General features: G+C 39.8%; 1 protein-coding gene across 3 annotated transcripts in view; it reads left to right on the top strand.

Moving 5' to 3' along the window:
• NEK1 (NIMA related kinase 1) overlaps positions 1 to 27,467 on the top strand; it is a 207,218-nt gene that overhangs the window by 37,281 nt on the left and 142,470 nt on the right. For all 3 annotated transcript variants that reach the window (XM_024750527.1, XM_024750529.1, XM_024750528.1), the window contains exons 5-11: positions 4,190 to 4,273; positions 6,728 to 6,795; positions 6,921 to 7,007; positions 8,981 to 9,035; positions 11,147 to 11,347; positions 15,798 to 15,858; positions 18,810 to 18,961. In XM_024750527.1, coding sequence (XP_024606295.1) covers positions 4,190 to 4,273; positions 6,728 to 6,795; positions 6,921 to 7,007; positions 8,981 to 9,035; positions 11,147 to 11,347; positions 15,798 to 15,858; positions 18,810 to 18,961 — 708 coding nt within the window. The remainder of the gene's footprint in view (positions 1 to 4,189; positions 4,274 to 6,727; positions 6,796 to 6,920; positions 7,008 to 8,980; positions 9,036 to 11,146; positions 11,348 to 15,797; positions 15,859 to 18,809; positions 18,962 to 27,467) is intronic.

A 27,467-nucleotide genomic window follows, 5' to 3' on the forward strand; every position in this document is an offset into this window, starting at 1 on the left:
TTTTTTTTTTTTTTTTTTTGGTACATTGGCCTCTGTCTGTTGTGGCCTCTCCCGTTGTGGAGCACAGCCTCCAGACACACAGGCTCAGCGGCCACGGCTCACAGGCGCAGCCGCTTTGCGGCATGTGAGATCCTCCCGGACCGGGGAACGAACCCGTGTGCTCTGCATCAGCAGGTGGAATCCCAACCCCTGCGCCACCAGGGAAGCCCTGTTGGAAGATTTTAAATCACAGTCTCAATTTCAGTGCTTGTGATTGGTCTGTTCATATTTTCTATTTCTCCCTGGTTCAGTCTCAGAAGGTTGTGCTTTTCTAAGAATTTGCCCATTTCTTCCAGGTTGTCCATTTTATTGGCATAGAGTTGCTTGTAGTAGTCTCTTAGGATGCTTTGTATTTCTACGATGTATGTTGTAACTTCTCCTTTTTCATTTCTAATTTTATTGATTTGAGTCCTTTCCTTCTTTTTCTTGATGAGTCTGGCTAATGGTTTATCAATTTTGTTTATCTTCTCAAAGAAGCAGCTTTTAGTTTTATTGATCTTTGCTATTGTTTTCTTTGTTTCTATTTCATTTATTTCTGATCTGACCTTTACAATTTCTTTCCTTCTGCTAACTTTGGGTTTTGCTTGTTCTTCTTTCTCTAGTTCCTTTAGGTGTAAGGTTAGCTTGTTTATTTGAGATTTTTCTTATTTGTTGAGGTAGGCTTGTATTGCTATAAACTTCCCTCTTAGAACTGCTTTTGCTGCATCCCATAGGTTTTGGATCATCGTGTTTTCATTGTCATTTGTCTCGAGTTATTTTTTGATGTCCTCTTTGATTTCTTCAGTGATCTCTTGGTTATTTAGTAACATATTGTTTAGCCTCCATGTGCTTGTGTTTTTTGTGTTTTTTTTCCCTGTGATTCATTTCTAATCTCATAGCACTGTGGTCAGAAAAGATGCTTATTATGATTTCAGTTTTCTTAAATTTACTGAGGCTTGATTTGTGACCCAAGATGTGATCTATTCTGAAGAATATTCCTTGCGCACTTGAGAAGAAAGTGTAATCTGCTGTTTTTGGATGGAATGTCCTGTAAATATCAATTAAATCCGTCTGGTCTATTGTGTCATTTAAAGCTTCTGTTTCCTTTTTTATTTTCATTTTGGATTATCTGTCCATTGGTGTAAGTGAGGTGTTAAAGTCCCCCACTATTTTTGTGTTACTGTCGATTTCCTCTTTTATAGCTGTTAGTAGTTGCCTTATGTATTGAGGTGCTCCTTTGTTGGTTGCATATATATTTATAATTGTTATATCTTCTTCTTGGGTTGATCCCTTGATCATTATGTAGTGTCCTTCCTTGTCTCTTGTAACATTCTTTATTTTAAAGTCTATTTTATCTGATATGAGTATAGCTACTCCAGCTTTCTTTTGATTTCCACTTGCATGGAATATCTTTTTCCATCCCCTCACTTTCAGTCTGTATGTGTCCCTTGGTCTGAAGTAGGTCTCCTGTAGACAGCATATATATGGGTCTTGTTTTTGTATCCATTCAGCAAGCCTGTGTCTTTTGGTTGAACATTTAATTCATTCACGTTTAAGGTAATTATCAATATGTATGTTCCTATGACCATTTTCTTAATTGTTTTGGGTTTGTTTTTGTAGGTCCTTTTCTTCTCTTGTGTTTCCCACTTAGAGAAGTTCCTTTAGCATTTGCTGTAGAGCTGCTTTGGTGGTGCTGAATTCTCTTGGCTTTTGCTTGTCTGTAAAGCTTTTGATATCTCCATCGTATCTGAATGAGATCCTTGCCAGGTAGAGTAATCTTGGTTGTAAGTTCTTCCCTTTCATCACTTTAAGTATATCATGCCACTCCCTTCTGGCTTGTAGAGTTTCTGCTGAGAAATCAGCTGTTAACCTTATGGGAGTTCCCTTGTATGTTATTTTTTGTTTTTCCCTTGCTGCTCTCAATAATTTGTCTTTAATTTTTGCCAATTTGATTACTAGGTGTCTTGGTGTGTTTCTCCTTGGGTTTATCCTACCTGGGACTCTCTTCACTTTCTGGACTTGGGTGACTATTTCCTTTCCCATGATAGGGAAATTTTCAACTATAATCTCTTCAAATATTTTCTCTGGTCCTTTGTCTCTCTCTTCTCCTTCTGGGAACCCTGTAATGCGAATGTTGTTGCGTTTAATGTTGTCCCAGAGGTCTCTTAGGCTGTCTTCATTGTTTTTTCTTTATTCTGTTCTGCAGCAGTGAATTCCATCATTCTGTCTTCCAGGTTGCTTATCCGTTCTTCTGCCTCAGTTATTCTGCTATTGATCCCTTAAAGTTAATTTCTTTTAAGGCTAAATGCGCATATGCCAACATTAGCAGCCTGAATCTTATAATGCCTCTTTGTTCTGTAAAAGAAACTAGAATTCAGAGCCTGGCAGGATGGTTCTCTGGGACATTAGTCTGCCATCTTCTTGGACTCTCTGCTCACTGAACAAAGTTGTTATCCCTTGTCTCCCAATTCATTGGCCTGCTAGGGTTGGATGGTCTCCTGCAGAGGTGGGCGGTGGCTGTGGCTCACCATGGGGATAAGGACACTGGCAGCAGAAGTGCTGGGAAGTACTACTTGGCATGAGCCCTCCCAGAGTCTCTAATTTTAGGTTACTTTAATGTAACATTTGTTCTTTAAAAAAAATACTGAAGAGGTAAGAATAAAAAGTAAAGCCTGCTACTTGCCTTTCATTCATTCTTCTGAAAATCTACTTCCCTGAAGAACACACTGTTAACTGATGGGTAGCTGTCCTTCTGTGCATCCTCCCTACACACAGCACACAGTTGTAAACAATTATACAGAGTTCTGGTACGTTACAGACAGAAAGAGACTTAAAAAAAGGAGTGCTCTCTGCATACCGTGCTGTGACTTTCTTCTTTTCCCTTCACGGTGTACGTACGTAGAAGTACTTCCTTCTTCCCAGTGGCTGCATAGAATTCTAGTGATTCCAGCTGTGATATTTTCCCAGGCCCTTGATGATGTTTAGGTGGAGCAAAAATGCTGGAGTACATATCCTTGTACATATTCTTTTGTATTTGTGACATTTTATCTGTAGGATAAATTTGAAATTTCAGTTGCTCTTTCAAATGGTATGTGAATTTAAAATTTTTACCAAGTAACTGTAATTAACTTTCTCACAAACAGGGTATGCAAAGACTTATTTCCTCACATCCTGGCCAACATTGTTCATCACTTCATCTTTGTCAGGTTACAGTGGTATCTTGTTTAATTGCTATTTTCTTAATTTGGAGGGAAGTTAGTATTTGGTTTATGTGTTGATTGGCTTATGTTTCCTCTGTCATTTGCCTTTCCCGTCTTCTGTCCACTTCTTATTTTGGCTGCCATGTTTTTCTCAGTGATGTGGAAGAACTGTTGTGTATTAGAAGATTAGCAGTCTATCAGTTATGTTGCAGGTATTTTCTCAAATAATTATTAAATTTAATTGTATATTTTGCCATCCAGGTGTTTTAAAATTTATATAGGGAACTTTTCTTGTGACTTGTGGGTTTGGTATCATGTTTTGGAAGTCCTGCGTCAGTCAGAGAGTATAGAAAATTAACCTGTGTTTTCTTCCTCGCTTTAAACTTTAATTTTTTCATGTTTAAAAATGCCGTCTACTTGGAATTTTTTTGGTGTTAGGAGTGAGGTAGAAATTCAGCCTTTTTACTTTCAGGTGGCCAACGCCAGAGTGTGTGTTTTTATGTGATGAATGGGGGGCGAGAAAAAAGTCAGAGATGTCTTCCAAATTTCCAGCCTAAGTTTTTTTCGTCTTATGATTTCTGTTTACGTATATAGAAATAAAGATATATTTAACAACAGAGAAAAGTCACTTACCATCATACTGTACTAAAATATAAAGTAATTCCATTTTTCACTTTTCTCTGGAAATTTCTTTCCATATTAATTCTGATTTATAGGAGATGCTTCAGTAGCAGTGTCTTACATTTAAACTTACCATGTGTGCTGCACGTAATGTGTCAGTTGGCTCGAATATCTACCTAATGTTGGTGACATTAATTACAGTACAGTGAAGTGAAACATTATCGCCTGATTATTTTAAGGATTTAGTTCCCCTCATCCCTGAATATTTCTGAAGCATTTTAATGATCAAGGAAAGGCTACTGTGAAATGTGAATTTTAAAAGAAATGACAGATCTTATTTTCCCCCCTAGATTTTGGACTGGTTTGTACAGATATGTTTGGCCCTGAAACATGTACATGATAGAAAAATTCTTCATCGAGACATAAAATCACAGGTAAGTTTATTACGTCACTACTAACTTCTCAGTGGATGTGGACATGGGGCCAGCATTGTCTTGGGCTAGAATGTTTGAGCTTGGTGCAGTCTGCATCCGACTGTCTTCTCCCTTCACGGTCCCCACTCCACTGTAACCCTGAATATCACACAGGCGTCGTGTGTTAGGTCTTTGCCTGCTTTTCGTGTCCTGCTCTTTCATTATGATGGAAGAAATCCAAAACAATGGTTATGTGGAAGGGATTTGTTTTTTGGGTTGTTTTTGAGATTTTGCATGTTTGAAGATTCTCCTACTTTATTTTTTTTTAATTTTTGAAAAGATTTATTTACTTTTTATTTATTTATTTTTGGCTGCATTGGGTCTTTGCTTTGCGCGGGCTTTCTATAGTTGCGGTGAGCGGGGGCTACTCTTTGTTGCGGTGTGTGGGCTTCTCATCGTGGTGGCTTCTCTTGTGGAGCACGGGTTCTAGGTGCGCGGGCTTCAGTTGTTGTGGCGCGCGGGCTCAGTAGTTATGGCTCGCGAGTTCTAGAGCGCAGGCTCGGTAGTTGTGGTGCATGGGCTTAGTTGCTCCACAGCATGTGGGATCTTCCCGGACCAGGGTTTGAACCCGTGTCCCCTGCCTTGGCAGGTGGATTCTTAACCACTGCGCCACAAGGGAAGTCCAGGATTCTCTAACTTTGATGAGAATTTGGTTATCAACTTCTGGTTAGAAATTGTTTTCTTACAGAATTTTTAAGATGTTGCCTATTTGTCTTTTGGCTTCTTCTGTTGCTGTTTAGGAATTTGCAATCTCTTGCCCTTGTTTCTTCTCTCTGACCCATTTAAGATATTCTCTCTGTCCCATGGTTCTGAAATTTCATAGTTTGTGAATTGGTGAGGCTCACTTTTATTCATTATGCTGTGTACTTTTGAGAATGTATATTTCTTCTAGAAATGTTGTAGAAAATGTTTAGTTATATTTTTTCAAATATTATTTCTCTTTTGCTACTTTCACAGTTGTCTCCTGGATTTTTTTCTAGACACACGTTGGAGCTTCTCAATTCGTCCCTTCAAGTGCCTTATTTGTTCTTTCACATTTTATCTGTGTCTCTCTCAGTTGTATTCTACATGAATTTTTCGACCTATCTTCTAGTTAACTAAATCCCTTTGATATTTTGTGTAAACTAGTGCTTTTCTCATCTGTTGACTTTATTATGACTTTTTTTCTCTCCAAGGTTTCTAAATGGTTTTTCATATAGATCTGTTCTTATTGTAATTGGGTTTTGTTTCATAATGTCTTGTTCTTTTCAAATGCATATTTATTTCTTCATTTATTTCTTTGCAAGTTTCTAAATATATTTACTTCAGAGTTTTTATTGGACTGCTTTATAAAACTAATTCTGTCTGTAGTGAATTCTGGTTCTGGTTATTTTATTGGTTGTTTTCTTTGCAGTAGCTTTCTTCACGTGTATTGGATTCTTTTGTGGGAGATACTTTGTCCCCACAGCTCACTCATCTTTGCATCGAGGTTTCTTTCACGTTTGCGTCACTTGGGCTCACGCCCTTCCCAGAGCGGGTAGTACAGAGGGGCTTTGTTTCCTGATGTCAAGGCTGTGTGTCTGTCTTCTTACGTCCTTAGGCCTGCAGCTGCTTATGTAGCCTTGTAGCCCCAGGATGAGTAGTGGGAAGGAGAGGGACTGTGGTGGGGCTCCCTACCCCATCTTTCCTTTCTCCCGACCCTCTGCCTCCTAATCCCATTTTAGACCATTTTACTCCATTCCACTCAACCCTGCCTTGTGCCGTCTGTGGCTGTGAGCATGTGCTTGGTTCACATCTGACTGATGATGGAGTTTAATTCATGTAATCCCACAAACTCCTGGCTCCGCGGTTTGATGATAGAGCATTGGAAACCAGTGGTATGCTTTCTGTCTCTGTGGATTTGCCTATTCTGGACATTTGATACAAATGGATCATACAATATATGACTGTGCCTATCTTAAAATTGGGTCGTCTTTGGTTATTATTGAGTTGTAAGAGTTCTTTATGCTGGATGCAGATTCTTTGTCAGATACGTGATTTGCAAATATTTCCCCCAATTCTGTGGGTTGTCTGTTTACTTTCTTGATGGTGTCCTTTGCACAAAAGTTTTTAATGAAATCCAGTTTATCTGTGTTTTCTTTTTTTGCTTGTGCTTTTGGTGTCATATCTAAGAAATCATTGCGTAACCCAGTGGCATGGAGATTTACTCCTGTGTTTTCCTCTAGGAGTTTTATAGTTCTCACATTTAGGTCTAGAATCCGTTCTGAGTTAATTTTTGCTTATGGTGTGAGATAGGGGTCTACATTCATTCTTTCGCATGTGGATGTCCACTTATCCCAGCATTATTTTTTAACTGGATTCATTTTTATGACAGAAGTCGTTGACTAAGAACTGGACTGTAGCAACATTTCTGGCTTTTGTTCGTCTCTTTTACAGAACATATTTTTAACCAAAGATGGGACAATACAACTTGGAGATTTTGGAATCGCTAGAGTTCTTAATAGGTAACATACAGTTTTAAACTTTGGTTTGCTATAATGTCTTCAGTGAAATTTTAATCCCTGGTGATGTATGTGTGGTAATGTCTTTAAATGTCTTAAGCTTCTCCAGTAACTCTCTTTTGTTCTAGTACTGTGGAGCTGGTTCGGACTTGCATAGGGACCCCATACTACTTGTCACCCGAAATCTGTGAAAACAAACCATATAATAATAAAAGGTATTTAAAATGATATTCATTACGTGTTTATTTCCTTTACATCTTTCTCTGTTGTACTGTCTTTATTAACCTTCAGAATATTATTCTAAAATCAGTAATGCACATATGTAGACATATATATACATATGTATATACATTTTTTTAGTATATAATGAGGGGAATTATAAAGCAGCTATTTCACTGTCTTGCTGAAGGAAGTATAGAATCTCTTTATTATTTAAGCTATAATGGGAAATAGAGTGCCTTCCTTGTCTTTCTGTTTGTAATAGTCACTTATTGAATTATCATAGTTAATATTTATTGAACACTTACTATATGCCAGGCACTGTTTTAAATGCATTTTATGCATTAACTGTTTTTATCTTCACGATAAACCTTGTGAGTTATAGGTATTATTCATTCCTCCTTTCCTTATAAGGGAACCAAATGCAGAAAGAGGTAAAGTAACTTCAAAGTCCCAGGCATCTGGCTCCCAAGCACAAATTCCTAATCACTGGGCCGTATTATGGCTAACAGATTGACTAATATGTGTGTTGGGAAGAGGAATTCTGCCACTGAATTCCAGTTACCCTTTATTTTCTCTCATACTCACTAATTTAAAAATGCCAACCAAGAAGCATTGGTCTTAATTTTGAAAGCACCCTTAGAAGCTGAAAGGAAGAAAGTGGTAGCTGGCAATAATGCATGTGTTCATGGTTGCTATCCCCCTGCCCGCCCCCCCTTTTTTTTTGAGGGTAGAGAGGAAGCTGTGTTTCAGACCTGAGCAGAAGGTCTGAGAACGTCATCCGAGGAATGTATTTAAGATCAGTTTAAATTACAATGATCAGTCAAGTTCATGCAGTGTATTATTAGTAGATATTCTAAAAGAAAATAGTATTTTCTTTGAGCTAAAGTAATTTTACATTTTAATGCTGTTTCTGTGTCTTGTGGATAACTCAACTGTGAAAATATTAGTCTTTAAATTTGAAATGGATTTAATCATCCCTTGGAGAATTTTATGTAAAATTGGTTTTGTGGGAAAAATGCTTTAAAAATGTAATGCATGAACATCATCAATTATATTTTGAAATTCATATTTTCCCAAATGTATTTTAAAGTATTTTATTGATAAGATCATTAGTTTAATGTTTTTGTTTATAGCTTTTAGTTTGTAACATGTACAAGTTACTAAAAGCTCAATTACATTTACATTTTTTTCTTAGTTGAATCTTAAAATTAAACAGATTTTGGAGGTTACAGGTTTATATATATAGATTTTTGTGAGAGTTTGGGTAAAGATAACTTTAGGATTTCGATAATGGGCTTTATTCTTTTTCAATAAGTTCAACTTCCAGGAGCAGTGGTTTTGTTTTTCTTTTTTTTGACTTCTAAGGACCACTGTAGCTCTAAATTGTGGGGTTTTTTCCTTTTAAAAATAGAAGTAGTCTTTTAGTTACAGAACTATCTGTTTAAGATAAAAGAGCGGAAGAGAGTGGATAAAGAAGATAGCGTAAGTCTTTAAATTAGGAGAAAATAAATTAATGTATTTACATATTTTAGTTGGCTGTCACAGATTTGTTTCAGATTTAATTTTAGTAAATTAATATTTTCTTCATTAAAGCAGTATTTTGCTTTTATAGTATTTAAGAAATTGTGGTATTTTGCAAATAATTGAACAAAACATTTTGATTTATGCAAAATAAAAAAACTAAATGAAGCATCCATGAAATTTACTGATTTTTGTCCTTTTAAATATTAGATTTCTTTAATGAAACTTTTAAAGTAATTACTTGGGCAACAGTTATTTTTCTAATCTGGAATAGCTGCTTTTGTCATTTGGTTATGGTTGTAATTTTAAGTTTGAAAGGTCATGTTTTATGGAACACATACTTTTGCAAAGCATTTTTATGCTGCTTTTGTCTCCTTTAAGTTAAAAAACCTTTTAAAGTAAATTCTGATATTTAGAGAATATCTCTTATTTTTCTCTTTTCTAGTGACATTTGGGCTCTGGGGTGTGTCCTTTATGAGATGTGCACACTTAAACATGCAGTAAGTAGAAGTTTCTGAGATACTTTAAAAATTATGTCAAAAAGTACGTATAATGTTTCTGATTTAAAAAAATCATATGCCATCTTTCAGATGACCCTCTTGTGCTAGAAATTCTTCTCTGTCGGTTTATAAATTTCTCTTCTTTTCTGAGGTATAAATTTAAATCAATTTTCCCTTAATTGTATGCATATATACATATTATATATGTTATTATAATACATGTATCATACTTTATTCCAGAAAATTATTTCTAAAGACAAATTTGCTGTCTTTTTAATGTTAAATTCACGTATGAATTTGATATTTCAGCTTAACAAACTTTATTAATTTCATTTTAGCAGTTTTTCTCAAAGCATCCAAATTATTTGAGTTTGGAATTGAAATTATCTGAAGAACATATCTCAGCGTATTTGTTGAGGGGGGATTTTATCAATTTAAATAATGTTTAATATAGAGTATTTAAAAATTTCACTGTTGAGATTCTTTTGAGATCACACATAATTCACCAAAAAGGGGGAGTTCTTGTCCAAAATAGGTTGAATTTTAATCACTTTCCATTTTTAAATCTTTTTAAAATGCTTCCCCCACTGATTAAGCCATAATATATTTTCATTACAGAAAACTTAAGGGAAGAGATTAAAATATAAGTAAGTGAATAAATATCAAAAGCAATTCTTCCAGCCAATAATGATTACTTGTAATATTTTGTTGTTTCCTTCTAGACTTATAGAATAATTTATAAAATGAGTTTTTGTTCTTTTTCCCTCAAGATTTTGGTTATATGGTATAAGTAGTTTTATAGTTTGTTTTTATTGCCTGATATTATTTGGGGAGTATTTTTCTTTGTTGTGTTTATTCATAGTTGCATACTCTTCTATTGTATTCCCTTAAGATTTTATTTTTCTGAAGGAAAAAAACATAGACTGCCAAAGTGATATGGCCTGGTGGATATTAGATCTGTACTTTAAGGAATTGGTCAGTTTTTCTGTGACACACAGTCATGTAGGTCTAAATCTACATACTTTTAGATAGTCTTTTCATTTACAATATATTGTTCTGTCACCATTGTTTCTGTATTTTGGAATTGTTTTCCCTTAAGTGGACACATAAAATTAAGTAATTCATTAACCTTTATTTATGAAGAGCTTATCAGTTGAGAGATAAATAAAACTTCATTGTAATGAAAGAATAGAGTAATAACCTATTTCTGCATTTAGGATCCTTCTTAGGTATATAGGTATTTCTAGATGATGGAATTGTACTCAAATCTTAATAAACAATATCATATTTTAAATGCTAGGAGAATTCCGCATTTAACAGAACTTTTTTATACTTGGATATAATCACCAGTGCCTAACTTATAGCGTGTTTTGTTTTCTTAACGTGTGCATTAAGAACATATTGATAGTGTACAACTGTTCTATACTATTTTAGCTGAGATGTCAAAAGCTTAATTTTACTTTCAAAATGAAATCTCTTTAGATTTTAAACTGCCCCATGTCTTTTTCCCCCCCACTTCAGTTAGAGTTTATATTGTGTTTAATCCTAAAATATATATTCCCATTGATAAGGCTTATATTCCCCTTTGGAATATTTGCCACATCGCTGATCGCATGGCTTTTGGGAGCATCACACACTTAAAAGTAATAATGAGCAGTGTATAAAAGGAAATTAATCAGTACCTTTATTTATTATATTTTTACCAAATAGTTTTAGTTCTGTAGTTAATTTCTTGTTCTAGTTGCTACAGCAGGGGCACAGGAAGGCAGGTGTTAAATGAAGACTACCAGGTTTGCTTGTTTTACCGTCTTGATTACTGTTATGTTTTTATAAACTCTTTAATTGATACCTATATCCCATCTTTTAGTTTTTTGAATAAGTAAAAGTTAATCTTATAGCGAGTGGTACCATTTTATGAGGACTGATACTCTCTTTCAAATGTGTTCGTAAATAACCAAGTGAACCTTGCTCTAGAGAGCATGTGCTGATTAAAACTGGGAAGAGGGTTGCAATTCTGTTCTATATTGATAGGAAAAGTACTGTTTCTCATTGTTGAAACTGACATTTTCGACTTATGTTTCATATACGTTAATTTATTTTCTGGATTTTAGTTTGAAGCTGGCAATATGAAAAACCTGGTACTGAAGATCATATCTGGATCTTTTCCACCCGTGTCTTTGCATTATTCTTATGATCTCCGCAGTTTGCTCTCTCAACTATTTAAAAGAAATCCTAGGGATAGACCATCAGTCAACTCCATATTGGAGAAAGGTTTTATAGCCAAACGCATTGAAAAGTTTCTCTCCCCTCAGGTATGTTTTTTTATTTTATAATTAAATTGAACAGTAGGGTTATGGTGCTTGGCTAGGACGTGGCCTCCTCTTTGGAGGAGAGCACATCACAGCTGTGGGGGAATGCTTGCCTTTACACTGGCGTCAGCTTACTTTCTGTTCTCACATAGCTCTTCCCCTTGCTGTCTGCTTTTGAGCTGTGCATCTATAGGAGGGAAAACATACCTTCTGTGTTTCCTCTTAACACTTACTGCTGAACTTCTGAACTTCTCATCGCCAAATGTGTGGCAGTTTTTACATACCAAGTAGAATTCATTTCAGCCCTGACCCTGTGTACCTGGAGATCACATCAGATCCCACAGGTTAAGGGCTCCGTCTCTCCCACAAGATCACCCCCACTTCAGAAGCCAGTTTAAGTCACAGGTTGCCACCTGTGCTTCTGAGCGACTTATAAATCAGAGTTTTCCGTTTCCCCTTACTCTGGTTTGATTAATATCTTGCTGGAGCGACTCACAGAACTCGGAGAAACATTTACTTACGTTCACCAGTTTATTATAAAGCATAGGATAAGGGATACAGATGAATAGCCAGGTGAAGAGGTGCGTATGGTGAGGTCCAGAAGGGTCCCGAGTGTAGGAACTGGGGTCCTTCTGTGAATGTTCACCGACTCAGAAGCTCTCTGAACCCTGTCCTTTTGGTTTTTATGGAGGCTTCATTAGTAGGCACGATCAGTTGAATCACTGGCTCTTGGTGATTGGCTCCAGCCCCTTTCCTCTCCTGGGTAGGGGAGGGGAGTGGCATTGAAAGTTTTAACCCTCTAGTCAGGTGGTTGGTTTCCCTGGCAAGCAGCCTCCATCCTTAGGTGCTTTCCAGATATCATCGCATTAACATAAATTCAGGTGTGTTTGAAAGGGGCTTGTTTTGAACAACAACAGACACTTTTGTGCTCTTCCCGCTGAGGGAATAACAGGGATTTGAGGGCTGTGTGCCAAGAACTGAGCGAAGGCCAAGTATATGTTCCCTAACGTCGTCGCCTCAGGACAGAGTTACTCCTCTGTCTCTTGTGTTCCTCTCGTTTGGTTTTCCACTTTATTTTATTGTGGTAAAATAGACATAACATTAAATTTATTATGGTGACAAGTTCTGAGTACGCAATCCAGTAGTACTAACTACGTTCATAACGCTGTACAGTGATCGCCACATCGTCTAATTCTTTTCATCTTGGAAAACAGACTCTACTCATTAACCAGTAACTCTGCTTCCCCTCTCCCCAGCCCTGACACCCATCTTTCTGTACTCTCTGTCTTCTCTGGTTTCTGACAGTAAGATTATCGAACACTTGTGTGCTTCCCTTTCCTCACCTGTGAACAATGGGATTGTAAATGAGGCGGTTGTGAGAATCAAAAGTGACACTGCATGTGAAGTGCCTGATGCCTCATACTTAATAAGTACTCAGTATACTCAATATATATTAAATATTATCCGTATATCACTTTATTATGTTAATATAAATATGTTATCTTTATAATTCATATGATTGTAATTGTTTTTTCTGTAACAGAAGATGATTGGAATCCGCGGATGTGTGGGCATTTGTATGTGTGTGTGATAGATTAGTGACTCGTGATTCCTCCTCTAGTACTTGCAGATAGGTGCATAATAAATATTCGTTGTGTTGAATTTTATTTTGACAGGATTTATCAAACATCTCTAAGTCAATTAGTGTTAAGTTATTGATATAAATATGATCACCTGAAAGTGGAATTATTTTACGTAGTTTGTGTGGCCTTTGCTGATTTAAATGATCAACAGTGATCATGTATACTCTTGTATAAATCAGATATCTAGCAAAATCATAGTTTTATTACTTTTATATGTTCATGAGATGAGAGGGAAGTGTCGTATATCCTCTGGCTTTTAACAGAACATCCGTATGAACAAACAATCTTTAGAAAACAGAGATGTGGATTTAACTGTTAACATCCAGGAAAACACATTAGTAAGCAAGAAAGCCAATTAAAATTTGGCGGTTAAAGGCCACTTATGTAGGACATAGCTACAATCTCTGAAGTGTGGGTGTCTTACAAGACTCCTTTGTTATAAATAACATTTTCAAGGACAGATTTATGGTGCGGCATACTATTGTTTTTTTGGCAACTACTGGAGAAGAAAGAATGACTGCATTTAATCTCGCTGTTTCTTTCGCCCGCATACCAGCAGTTAGGACGTGCAGTCCCAAGGCTGAAGCACTGGAATTCAATTAGCCAGCTACAGAAGAAATATTCAAGCCTGATATACACAAAGCCTGTAACATCTAAAGACAAAAGGGCAGATTATGGCCGTTAACAGAGTGTTTGACACACGTGCTTACTAAATACAAAGTACCCCGTCGCTGTTTATGTGCCACTTAGATTTCACTCTTCATGAAAAACTTTCGTTCTTATGATTTTTCTGCTGTATATCCCTTGTTCAGTACTTTAACGACAAAGTTTATGATACTTTTTTTAAGGCTTTAACTTTGAAACAATATGGACTTTTACTGTAGCATATGAACTGTTATTATCACTGTAAGATTCTGTACTGTCTTTAAATTTCTAGTCCCTGAATTCTCTCAGTGCCGTCAGCCAGGATCTGTGGGGCATAGTTCTCAGTCCAGCACATCCTGGAGATGTCTTCTTGGATGTGGCTTGATAGATCGTGGACAAGCTTTGGTCCATGAGGAATGTAGGTGCCGTCCTGTAGTGCTTTCTGTGAGGCTGAAGATGTTTTATATCTGCATGTGCAACCCCATAGCCACCAGCTTAAAATGTGGCTAGTGTGGCTGAAGAGCCGAACTTTAAATTTTATTTATTTTAAATTTTAATCCAAATGGCTGCATGTTGGTGGTGGCAACTATATTGGATGCCACAACATAGGAATTCCAGAATCTTCTTGGATTCCACATGTCCCATCTCTCAGTTCACATGTGCATTCACACAGGGGAAAAGACAGACTCACACTCAGATTTAGGGCAAGGTGGAGATCATAAAGCATGTCTTCCATGAAAAAGAAAGGAAAAAAACCCGCACATGTTCAGAAGAGAAAGCACACTCACACAGTTGGCTCTCAGTTGCCTGTGAAGCAGACTTTTCATGCAGTGGTTCTCAAACTTTAGCATACATAAAAATTACCTGGAGGACGCTGCTGAATCCCACCTCTGTTTCTATTTCAGTAAATCTGAGATGGAGCCTGAGAATTGGCGTATTTTATAAGTTCCTGGTGATGCTGATTCACTGATATTATGAGGCTTTGAGAACTGCTCCTATAGGGATCCCTGATGGGAAAGGCGACCATCTTAGCTTCTGGCTTTTTGCCTGTTGGAGTTTCTGATCCCTTCCACTGTGGGCAGTCTTCCCTTCACCACCCCTCTGTTCTCTCGAAGAAAGAGAAAATTCACTTGCCTTTCCCTTCTTTGCCCAGTAAGAAAAAAAGCAGGCCTAAATCGACTTAGCAATTATATTGTTGCTAACATAGTTTTACATTTAAAGAGAGAAAAAATATAGTGAGTAGGGAGAGAAAGTTACTTGCAGGAAATACTAATGATTTCTGCTTCTCAAAATAAGTAGTGGAGTGTTGTAGGAATAGTAAAAGGAGATAACTTTTAAGTTATGTAAGAATATTCAAATAGGGGAGGGGAAGGGTAAGCTGTGACAAAGTGAGAGAGTGGCATGGACATATATACACTACCAAACGTAAAATAGATAGCTAGTGGGAAGCAGCCGCATAGCACAGGGAGATCAGCTCGGTGCTTTGTGACCACCTAGAGGGGTGGGATAGGGAGGGTGCGAGGGAGGGAGACGCAAGAGGGAAGAGATATGGGAACATATGTATATGTATAACTGATTCGCTTTGTTATAAAGCAGAAACTAGCACACCATTGTAAAGCAATTATACTCCAATAAAGATGTAAAAAAAAGAATATTCAAATATTTATCCAGTAATATGTTTACAATTATATATTGATAAGATCGAAAACTCATTGGAGATGCTGAGAAGATTCAGAGTAAAGTTGAAATAACCGAGAGGTTAATCCAGGGGAGGGATAATGAAGTGATTCTTCAGCAGTTTTGAAGTAGATGAGGGAGACGGATGCACCTCGATACAGAGGTTATTCCAGGTGGAGGGCAGTGTTGTTAAATCGCCGAAACGCAGAACAGGCAAGGCAATGTGCAGGGGCCTGGGGGGTGCGTTTTGTTAATTCAAGAAGAGAGCTTGTCCAGAGAAATAATAAAAAGATATTGGTAAGACTGGGGAGAAGGTAGCGTGAGAGGAATTTGTTGAATGGGTAGCTTGGATTTTAGTACAGATTATTTGGCAGCATAATTGTGACTGAAAAAGGGAAAAAATGTGTTCTGATTAATGGCTAGGTTTTTTTTTTTAATTTGGTAATTTAACATTTTTTCTAACGATTTCTCCTGTCTTTCAATTTAAGCTTATTGCAGAAGAATTTTGTCTAAAAACATTTTCCAGGTTTGGAGCACAGCCTATTGCAGGTAAATGAAATTTAATATGAATCCTTTCCCCTGTTTGCCATAATCAGTATACTAATTATACTAGAGGTATTTGTAGATGTAGTAAGTTGGGGTAATCCAGAGGAAATGCGTTTTTAAATTTTTTATGTTATGTGGCAATATACAACACTTTCTGATGAATTCATAACAAAATTGCCCTTTATTATCTGCCTTATTTAAATGAATTCTATTTTGAAATCTGTCATATTCAAATGTTCAGCTCATATTCTGAGAACATTGTTACAAAATGTTATAAAATGCCCTAGTTGACTGCAAATCTTTATGTAAATTAATTTTCTTTGAGAAATACTTAATATTTATGTAAAATAGTTTTCTTTGAGAAATATTTAGTATTCTGGAATATTTTAAATGTAAATCAGTGTGAAGTCAGGCACCTTAGTAAGGATAGATTTTCTTTTAAGTATGGCCAGCAGTGGTGGAATATTTGTAGGGCTGTGAGTGTGGTTATATATTATGTTTATGTATGTAAGTGTATCTCTGTGAGAGGGAAATTACATTTTTTCTGCATGGAATGATTTCAGAATGGGTTTCTAAAATCAGTGGAAGTCATTTAAAATTTGAAGATTGTGTTGTTTTTCAAACATAATGCTTTGCATGTTCTACTCCAGTTTGAGTATGAACACATTAATAAAAATAAATCCTGTATCGTAAAAGCGAGTCCATATCAGCTGGATGTGGTGTGAGTGTGTGTTCTTAGGGAGGCCAGCTGGGTTTAGCTCTTCTTAAACACCCTGGGGCTCATCCTCTGTGCCGGCCGAGACTGGCAGTCCTGGGAGATCAGATCCACTTGGAACCAAGTTCGTGAGACAAACCCAGGGCAGGGTCAGCGTGTCCCTCCTGGCGAGGAGTCACACCTTCTTCAAAAGCCTCCTTGTCGCACAGGCAGGAAGGAATCCCTGTGTCAGCACTTTCTTCCCAGTGGGCGAGCCTCCTGGGAAGCACAGCGCAGGAGCTCTGCTCTACTCTGGTGTGAGGAGCTGGATGGAGGAGATGTGTAATGGCGAGGCACTACCTTGTGGGCCCCCTCCCCGTGGGCAGGAAGCTTCCTCCTACTGGGAGCCTCACCTCTGAGATGAGACACCTCAGCAGCCAGACAAGTAATCCTCCCTCTTCTCTGGGGAGTGTTTGTGCTTTTCTGCCTCTTGCCCCTTTTCTGGTACACACAGTATTTCTTTTTTTTTTTTACACAGTATTTCTTTGGTTATGTTAATATAAGTAGCCAGGTTGCAGCGGTGTGACTTCGTATATCTGTCTTCCGATTGGAACTTACAGTTGAATTTTCAAAGGGGAAATTTTTTTTCTCACATTTCCTAGTTCCTGTTCTGATACAGTTGGAGTATGTGTTTGGAAAAACTTACTGTACCACACTGTATCTCACACATTAGTTGTGAATCTCTAAACTGCCAATCAAATGGCTTATATTATTTTTATTTTTGTAAGAGTTTACTAAATTATATGAACAGTATGTGTTCATTATAAAAATTAAAAAGAAGAAAATAGAAATTACCCTAATGCTAACACAGACTGTTATATTTGGTATATTTTTTTCCGTGATAGGAGATGTGTAATGATTGAAAATTGGGGTTGTGTTATATAAACAAAGGTTCGTTTCTTTTAATTCGCAGTATTATATGTTGATCATTTTCTAATATAATTAAATATTCTTTGAAGAACAGAATTTAATGGTAGTATTTCCTCGTGAACTCCCAGGTAATTTTTTTCTCCATTCCCCTCTTAAAGAAGAAGCGTGCTTGTTGGCAGAGGTTGATCACGTGGCTCTAGGACATGGTACACCCCTGGGATGGAGGGCAGGCTGAGTGAGGAGTGGGGCAGAGCAGGGGGAGGGGGTCATGGAGGAAGGGGCTCCAGGAAGGCTTCGAGCAGAGGAGACTCTTTGACCTCCTTTAGTATCTTTGATGGCCGTATGGTGTAGACTTTCTTTTTCATTACTTTAGTCTATTTTTCTTGAATTTGTCATTGTTCTAAGACTGAATCTTGTCTGAGCTTCAATAAAAGTTTAATACGGAATGCTGCAGGGTTTATCCTTGTGTATAAATTTTTGTGTTTCTCTGTTTATGTCTTTAAAATCACTTCATAGACGTTGTTCTTTTTTGTTTGTTTGTTTTGGCCACACTGCGCGGCTTGTGGGATCTTAGTTCCCCAGCCAAGGATTGAACCCGTGCCCTTGGCAGTGAAAGCGTGGAATCCTAACCACTGGACCTCCAGGGAATTCCCATAAACATTGTTCTTGATATAGATTGCTCTCTGGAAAGTTTGACCAGTTTGTATTCCTACCAGCAGTGCATAAACATATTTATTTCATGGGACCCTTAGCTATAGAGATTCTTTTAAGTACGTCTTCTTCAATGGGTCTGTAGGTGTAGGCATTACTCAGACTACATGTGAAGCAAATATTAAAGTGCTCATAGTGATGGAATTAATGTTTAACAGTTGCTCTTAAGGTTTATATTCTGATTTCAAAAGTAATTTCTAAGACATTGAATGTTCTTTTTAAAGTTTATTGTTAACAGCTGTATTGAGATATAATCCGCATACCATTCAATTCGCCCATTTAAAGTCAACAGGTCAGTGTTTTTTAGTATATTCACAGATACGTGCAGTCATCATCCACAGTCAGTTTTAGGGACGTGCTTGTTCTGTGTGAGAAGTTTCAACATGTGAGAAATTTCAACAAGTTAGCTTCTTGCTTCTTTCAAAGAGTGGCTTTGGTGTGGAATGGCCCTAATGAAGGCATTGCCGTGTGGTAAGGAGGGAGTGAGACGTTTAATGAAAAGTCTCAGATTCAGTGATCTCAGTGATTGTGAACATGAACAAGGCCATCTTGAAGAATTTTGAAATTAGGGGTTTCCTATTAAGAACTCTGAAAATTTTTTTCTATTTTTTTCACATAGCCAAAAGACCAGGTTCAGGACAAAGCCTGGCTTCTGTTGTGTCTGCTCAGAAAATTACAAAGCCTGCTGCTAAATATGGAGTCCCTTTAACGTATAAGAAATACGGAGATAAAAAATTACATGAAAAGAAACCACTCCAAAAACATAAACAGGTATGATGATCATGCTACAAACTGTGTATTAATAACATGCTCGGTTTGACCTTATTTTATTGTAGCTCAGTTCAGTTAATCTGGATATTCATAGGATTGTTTTTATTAAGTTACTAAAGAACATTGTTCTCTGCTTCACCAGTCTTCTAAAACTTGGGAGACTTACAGAAGTCATAAAGAAACATTAGTTAAGTAAAGTAGCTGGTGCAGTAAAAAGAGAGTAACATTATAAATGAAATCATTTTTGAATAACCTAAGCAGAGCCATTTGTCTTTGTGCCTAAAATAAGTAAATATCTGTGATAAACATCATAAAAATCTGGGGAAATGTTGAATTTAAGATTTCACGATGAGATAAATAAAATCATAGAGCTGGAGGAATATGATCATATAGTCTGTCATATTTCAGATGAAAATTAAGGCCTGTAGCATTTAGGGGTTGTGTCTAAGAACACAGTATTAGTTCCTGGAATTTGATACTTTTCTTCACGTCACTAGCTGTGTTCTCTGGTATATGGAACCTGTTGGTTTGCACTGCGTGTGCACATGCATGCATACACGTACACACACATGTAGTTACAAAGGTGTGTGTAATGCTGTAAGGCAGACCTCCTAGGAGCGGTGGTCCGTCTCTTTGGGTAGAAGCTATGATAAAGTAGTTCAACGTGATCCTTGTAAAGCAGTCTTCAAATAAGTTGTGTAAGTCAGCATCCAGTCAGGAGACAGAAAACATAATAATTTGATAGGGGGAAGTTTGGTGTAAGTCATTATGATCTGTTTTTAGGTAATTGACTTCTAAGGGGTAAAGAGAACTCTAAAGAATACAGGCCTAGCAGACAGACGCAGGAAGCAGGCACTGCTCCTGGTGCAGAGGCAGGGCCCCATAGGAGAGACAGAGGCCAGAGTATCACCTCGCCTGCCCTTAAAGCTGAGACTCAGAGCCTGCTGGGTGTGGATGGAGGTGACCCCTGGGTAGTGGAGTTCGCTGAGGTGCCAGGGCCGAGGCTGGCAGATGCGAGACTGTCCATTGTGGAGCTGATCAGACGCCTGGAACCTTCATAGGGTGAACCGTGCTGAGAGGCCCATGGAGGAGCCTGCCGGCACTGCTGGGCCCTTTGGGCTGGGCTGCCCGGCTGGGGCACCGGGTGCGGCGGGCAGCTGGCCTCGAGGCTGCCGCTGAAACTCGCAGAGAGGCTGCCGGGGGTACTCTGCCTGCAGGGGTGGTGTCACCGCCTGTCCTGCACCCACAGGGACAAGAGGAAGAGAAGCCCTTTCCTTGTGCAGCATCCCGTTCTCCAACATGGTCTGCGGACAAAGCTTACATCCTGCTGCAGGCCCGAGGTTTGCCCTGTCCAGCTCCAGGGTCACGAGCAGGACGGTGAAGGGTGAACTGCGAGCTGAGGGGCATTGTGACAGCTGGCACACCGTGTTTGTGTTTCTGTTTTTTGGTACCATGTTTATTCAGGCCTAAGTGGAGCAATTCCATCATAGCCTTTAGCCCTCTTTTCTTTAGTCACCACAAGACACCCAGCGCCCCCGGCGTGCCCTCATTCCGTAGCCTCTCAGCTCCCTAAGGCTCTGGCCCTCCCCCGATCCCACCCCCGAACCCTTCCACAGAGCCTTGGAGAGCACATCACCAGCAAACTCCCCTGTGTTCTAACCTTGTCAAGAGTGTCTTCACCTCTTTTGCTCTAAAGTCTGGCTTGCCCTGAACACTGTCATGCATCTCTCTTGGGGACCGTTTTCCCTCTGGTCCCTCAGTCCTGCTGGGCCTAGAGGTCGGCCGACGGAGGCGTGGTCCTCGCTTGTCATTGCCAGATTCTCCCCTGCTCCCTAAGCCACTCCGCCAGGCTTCGTGTCAGCTGCTGCGCCTCCGTGAGGGTCATCCTAGACACTTCCCCGCACTGTCATGATTCTTGGTGACTTCCGTATCTGAGAAGATGACCCTTGCAGTAGTGCACGGCCTTGTTTTCTTGATGGTTCTTTCATCAGTGATCGTGTCTCCTGCCTCACCTTGGAACTCTCCCCTGTAGTCATGCCATCACATTTGTCATCGATAATAGCATCTATTTCGTAGTCTCAGTTACAAGTACCCCACTGTCTGACCACTACTTCCTGTGTTTTCAGCTCATTCCCTGAGGACTCTGCCACCAAAACTTCTTTGTTCTGTTGGATCCGTGGATCTTAGCTAGTTTTTTCATTGTCCATCCCTTCTTCATTTTTATTTTCTTTCTCCGGCTTTAATTTCATGTTCTCTCGTTGTAATAGTTTCCAGAACCTCGACTGTCTTGCCCCAGTGGAATGTGGTGAGGAAAACAGGCAGCTGTTCTAACTGGTCTCGCTTTAAATTTAAACCCCCAGCGTCAGGCAAGCACTGCCGCTACCACCCTGTTATGTTTCCACAGTCCAGTTCCCTTCCCACTTTCCAGGATGGTTATCTCCTGCTTTCTCCTTGCTCTTCACCTCAGGGTATGGCCTTGCTTCCTATTTCACTGAGAAAACAGAAGCAAGTGGAAGGAAATTGCCCACACTCAGCAGCCCTCTTGCCAATCAGTCCTACGTGTTTGTAAATATCCTGCCTTTCTTCCTCTTACTGTGCTGATCTATTTGTGTTTTGATCCAGAGCCGACCCAGCTGTTTGTGGACCATCTGTTGTTAGTATTTCTGCCTGCTAAAGGACTTCACCCTCTCTTCGGTATCATATTTTTCCTCTCTCCCGAATCACTCCTGTTAGCAAACAGACATGTTATATCTTCAGTCTTCTTAACAAAATCCTCCCTCCCATGTCTCCCTGGATCCAGCCCTTTCCCTGTATCTCTGCTCCTTTAATGGCAGAACTTCCCCCAGCCTTGTCTGTACGTCTTCGCTTCCTTGCTTACCCTTTCCTCTTGCTTTGTCACGGCTGTTAGGACGCGGCTCCTGGCGAGGACCGCAGGGAGCCCACTTGGGTATGTCCAGGGGTCAGGTGTCTTGTTCCCCTGCCTCAGTTTTGGACTCACTGATTACCTGCTCTTCCTTTAACGTTCTCTTCACGTGAGTCCAGATACCGCACTCTGCTGACTGTCCTCCTCCCTGCCTGCCTGCTCCTCTTGCCGCGGCGCAAGCTCCTCCTGCTGTCGCTGACCCCTGACGCTCCAGTGCTTCAGGACGCCGGCCGGGGACACCCCCCCGGACCATCCTCGCGCTCTGACAGCACCTGTAAACCGACACATCTGCGTCTCGAGCCTGGACTCCTTTCCTGAACTCCAGACCCGTGCTGTCCTCGCGTTTCTAACCGGGTGTCTGATGGGCATCCCAGCGTGAGGCTGTGTAAGTCTGAACGCCATGTCCCGTGCCGTCCCCAGGCTCATCCTTCTTGTCTTGCCTCACGCTCCTGAAGTCCGCTGATGCCCCGTCACCGTCACATCCTGTCCACCGCCTGCAGAACCTGTCCTGTTCGCAGTCTGACTGCTGCTCGCCACTCTGTCAAACACTGATCCAGGCCACCTCGCCCTCCCCGGCCTGACCTCACTGCTCTCAGACCGGCGTCCTGCGTCTGTCTGCACACGGCAGCCTCAATGCTGCTCTGGTGGTGAAGGGTAATCGTCGCCCTTTCCTGCTCAAGAGGTGCCAGCAGCCTTTCCTCCCGCTCAGAGAAGGTGCCCTTGTGACCTCCGCAAGTCTCATCTCTGCTCCCTCCTTGCTAGTCTCCATCCAGCAGCGCTCATGAAACCTTGCTGTCCTCGGACATGCCGAGCACTTATCTGCGGAAGAGCACTTGAACTTGCTCCTCTCTTCTCCTGGAGGACTCTCTCTCTCTTGCATGGTTTTCCTCCTTCCTTCCTTCCGGGCTGTGCTCGCAACTCTATGGATAGAACTGCCATCCAGCCTTCTGGCCCACCCCCGCAGCTCCGTGTGCTTTTTCCTCTGCTGTTTTTCTTGCATGTGCTTGTTTCCAGCCTCCTCCGTGGAGGTGTGAATCTGTGAGAGCAGGGGTGATGTTGTTCACTGGTGCCTGAACCAGTGGGGCCCCCAGTAAACACTGACTGGATAAGTGAGTGATGAGTGGATTAGAGAGCACTAACAGAGTTTGTCAAGTCACTCAAGTGTTAATTCTTTAAAAGAATGAATAACACCCAAAAGTTGTTAGTAAAACTGTGCAGAGGCCATTTTGTTGCCGTTGTTAGCACATTGATAACTATTAGAAAAACAAAACCAAGAGAGAAAAAAATGATAATGACCAACTCCTGAGCACACTGGGATGTGTCTGTACTCCATAAGGTCACAGGAGGAAAAAAATAGACGCAATAGCTATTTTCTTCAGTTAGGAAGACAAGTAATCTGCTAAGATTATTATCGGTAGCTGTACTGAAGAGACTAAAAATTAATACGATCCCTTTAACTTTCTCTTGTAACCCAAATACATACTTGGGTGGACTTGTAGAAGGTCATTTGCCTTATCTCTGGGCCAAGTGTTCACCTGACCAGTGGAGAGATCAGAGCGCTTGGTGAGGCTGGGCTGAAGATGTAGCAGGTGGTCCTCACCCTTGTGTGGGATCGTAGCCGAGTGTTTATTCTTTCACATGGCTGGTCGAATCAAACAGTATGTTGGTGTTCTTAATGTTTCCCTCATTTTCAGTTAGCATTTATTCAGTATGCAAGAGCAGCATGCTGTGGTATTAATAATATCCTGAATAGCAGATACCATCCCATCAAATAGTTAGTGACAGGTACATGATTCAGGTGATGGTTATAAGAGTTTTGGAGTTCAGGCAAGGTTGTCGCCCTTAAAGTTTTTAGGCATTTGGCATGATTTTCTAGACCAGACCAATGAGAACTAAGTAATAATTAGCACATGAAATAATCATGCAGCTTATTTAAACAACGTTTCACGACAGATTTCTTTGCACGACAGTGTGAATGTACTTAATGCCACAGAATTGTACACTAAAAAAATGGTTAAAATGGTAAATTTTTTTTAGCTGAAGTATAGTTGATCTATCATATTGTGTTAGTTTCAGGTGTACAGCATTCTAGTGATTCAGTTTATTGTTGGGGGCAGATTATATTCCATTATAGGTTATTACAAGATATTGGGTATTAATTTCCTGTGCTATACAGTAAATCCGTGGTGCTTATCTGTTTTACGTATAGTAGTTTTTATTTGTTAATCCCGTACTCCTAATTTGTCCCTCTCCCTTTTGGTAACCATGAGTTTGTTTTCTGTGTCTGTGAGTCTATTTCTGTTTTACATATACATTCATTTGTATTATATTTTAGATTCCACATATAAGTGGTATCGTATAGTATTTGTCTTTGTCTGACTTATTTCACTTAGCATAATAATCTCTAGGTCCATCCATGTTGCTGCAAATAGCAACTTTTCATTCTTTTTGTATATACGTACCACATCTTCTTAAGCCAGTCGTCTGTTGATGGGCCCTTGGGTTGTTTCCATGTCTTGGCTATTGTGAATACTGCTGCAGTGAACATTGGGGTGCATGTTTCTTTTCAAATTAGAATTTTTGGTTTTTCTGGATGTATACCCAGGAGTGGGGTTGCTGGATCATATGGTAGCTTTATTTTTAGTTTTTTTTTTTTTTTTTTTTTTTTTTGCAGTATGCGGGCCTCTCACTGTTGTGACCTCTCCCGTTGCGGAGCACAGGCTCCGGACGCGCAGGCTCAGCGGCCATGGCTCACGGGCCCAGCCGCTCCGCGGCATGTGGGATCCCCCCGGCCCAGGGCACGAAACCGTGTCCCCTGCATCGGCAGGGGGGCTCTCAACCACTGCGCCACCAGGGAAGCCCTATTTTTAGTTTTTTAAGGAACTTCCATACTGTTTTCTAAAATGGTAAATTATATATGTGTTTTACCATGATGAAAACAAATTAGAAAAAATTTCAGGTAAATAAAAACTAAATAAAAATAAAAGAAACGACACATGCGTGAAGTTTTTCAAACCTAACAATGAAGGGCTTCCCTGGTGGCTCAGTGGTTGAGAGTCCGCTGCCGATGCAGGGGACGTGGGTTTGTGTCCCGGTCCGGGAGGATCCCACATGCCGCGGAGCGGCTGGGCCCGTGAGCCATGGCCGCTGGGCCTGCGCGTCCGGAGCCTGTGCTCCGCAGCGGGAGAGGCCACAGAGGTGAGAGGCCTGCGTACCACAAAAAAAACCCTAACAATGAAAAGAATTAAAGGAAAGAAACTAAATGTCTAAATTATTTTAAATGTGATTTTTTAAAATAAGTTGGGTTTTTTTTGGTTTTTATATGACTCATATTATTTATTTATTTATTTATTTTTATTATTATTATTTTTTGCGGTACGCAGGCCTCTCACTGTTGTGGCCTCTCCCGTTGCGGAGCACAGGCTCCGGAGGCACAGGCTCAGAGGCTATGGCTCACGGGCCCAGCCGCTCCGCGGCATGTGGGATCTTCCCGGACCAGGGCACGAACCCCTGTCCCCTGCATCGACAGGTGGACTCTCAATCACTGCGCCACCAGGGAAGCCCTCATATATTTTTTTAAAAGACTTATTTTGTCCCCAGAAAATCTAAAGCATCTTTTAGATTCAAATTCATAATGGCTCTTAGAATTTTAAATTTAACTTTCTATCAAGCTTGAAAAGGAGAAGTTTATAAGGAAAACCATAACCCCTTACTGATAGTGCCTGTCTCTTTTTTAAAAATAATTTTTGGCTGCATTGGGTCTTAGTTGCTGTGCGGGCTTTCTCTAGTTGCGGTGAGCGGGGGCTACTCTTCATTGTGGTGCGCGGGCTTCTCACTGCAGTGGCTTCTCTTGTTGCAGAGCACGGGCTCTAGGCGCACAGGCTTCAGTAGTTGTGGTGCACGGGCTCAGTAGTTGTGGCTCACAGGCTCTAGAGCGCAGGCTCAGTAGTTGTGGTACATGGACTCAGTAGTTGTGGCTTTTGGGCTCTAGAGAGCAGGCTCAGTAGTTGTGGCTCACGGGCTTAGTTGCTCCGCAGCATGTGGGATCTGCCCAGACCAGGGATTGAACCCGTATCCCCTGCATTGGCAGGCAGATTCTTTACCAGTGCACCACCAGGGAAGTCCTGTCTGGCTCTTTTTAACTGCAGAAAATTAAGCTAATACACATTAAGTTTTTATTACTCAGCATATCTTAAAAATATCTGCATGTCATAAAAACTTTCTTTGCTCCACTTCCTATTAATAATCATAGCTGTTTTCTTAAAGGCTTCAGTTAAAACAGAGGAGTGGTTATGAAGCCACCAGAGGGAGCTCTGTGAGTATGTTTCAGTATTTTGGTTCTGACTTGGGCAAAGAAACAAAACAACACTTTTCGTTTAATATGGATGTTTTATGTAACCATATTTTTCTCTTCTGTGTAGAAATAGTGTTCTGAAAACACTTGTGTGATGTCAGAGGAACAGCTTGGCATTTTTATTTCACAAATATTTGTATATCTTATGTGAGGCTGCAATCTGGAGAACCAAAACATGAATGTAACTCTTGCTTTCATGTGACTTACCCAAGAGTACGCAGGTGTCTTAGTTAAACATTCTCTTGTTGTGCACAGTTGTGTAATCTGGTGGAAATCTGGTCATGTGTAGTGAGATGCTGTATCACTCATGTTAATATTTTTAAGTTGTTGGGTGTCGTGGTTCACAAATGTGGAGACCAGTGCTAGACCTGCTACATAAGGGTTCACCTGTGGAACTTGTTAAAATGTAGTACGCAGGGCTCTGTGTCCAGAAATTATAATTCAGCAACTCTTGGGGATATGTGTTTTTTGAAAATAGCTTTATCAAGATATAACTCACATACTATACAACTCATCCATTTGAAGTTTGGAATTAAATGGTTTCCAATGAATTTGCAAGAGTTGTGCAACCATCCCCACAATCAACTTTAGAACATTTTCCTTGCCTCCCCACAAAATCCTTTTCCCATTAGCATTCCCTCCCCATTCTTCCCCAACCCTTAGCTCTGGGCAACTGCTAATCTACTTTTGTCTCTGTATAGATTTGCTTGTTGTGGACATTTCATGTAACTGGAGTCATACAGTACCTGGTCTTTTGTGACTGGCTTCTTTTGCTTAGTATAGTGTTTTCAAGGTTGTAGCATGTATCCATGTTGTAGCATGTATCAGTACTTCATTGCTGTTTATTGCCAAGTAATACTCTTTTGTATGGAAGGAATATGTATTTTTACAAAGCTCCTGGGTAGCATTCCCCACTAGTTTAAATTCTATATATATATAAAACATACTTTGAAATGTTAACTTTGTGATTGTAATGCCATAAAAAAATTATATACAACTGTTTTTTCCTTGTACTTCAGTAATAGTGCCCCCAGAACGCTCTCTTGACTATTTTAAAAGAGGGGTTTGCTATCTATTAGTGGTAGCAAAACCATTTAGTGGGTGAAGAGCACGGACTTTTTTTTTTAAGTAATAGAATGGAAAGTAACAGACTCAGCTACACATAGTAAAAGTATTTTATGGAACTTGGGTGTGTGTGTGTGTGTGTGTGTGTGTGTGTGTGTGTGTGT

The sequence above is a fragment of the Neophocaena asiaeorientalis genome, unplaced genomic scaffold, assembly GCF_003031525.2.
Source record: "Neophocaena asiaeorientalis asiaeorientalis breed wild unplaced genomic scaffold, Neophocaena_asiaeorientalis_V1.1 scaffold180, whole genome shotgun sequence".
NCBI lineage: Eukaryota > Metazoa > Chordata > Mammalia > Artiodactyla > Phocoenidae > Neophocaena > Neophocaena asiaeorientalis.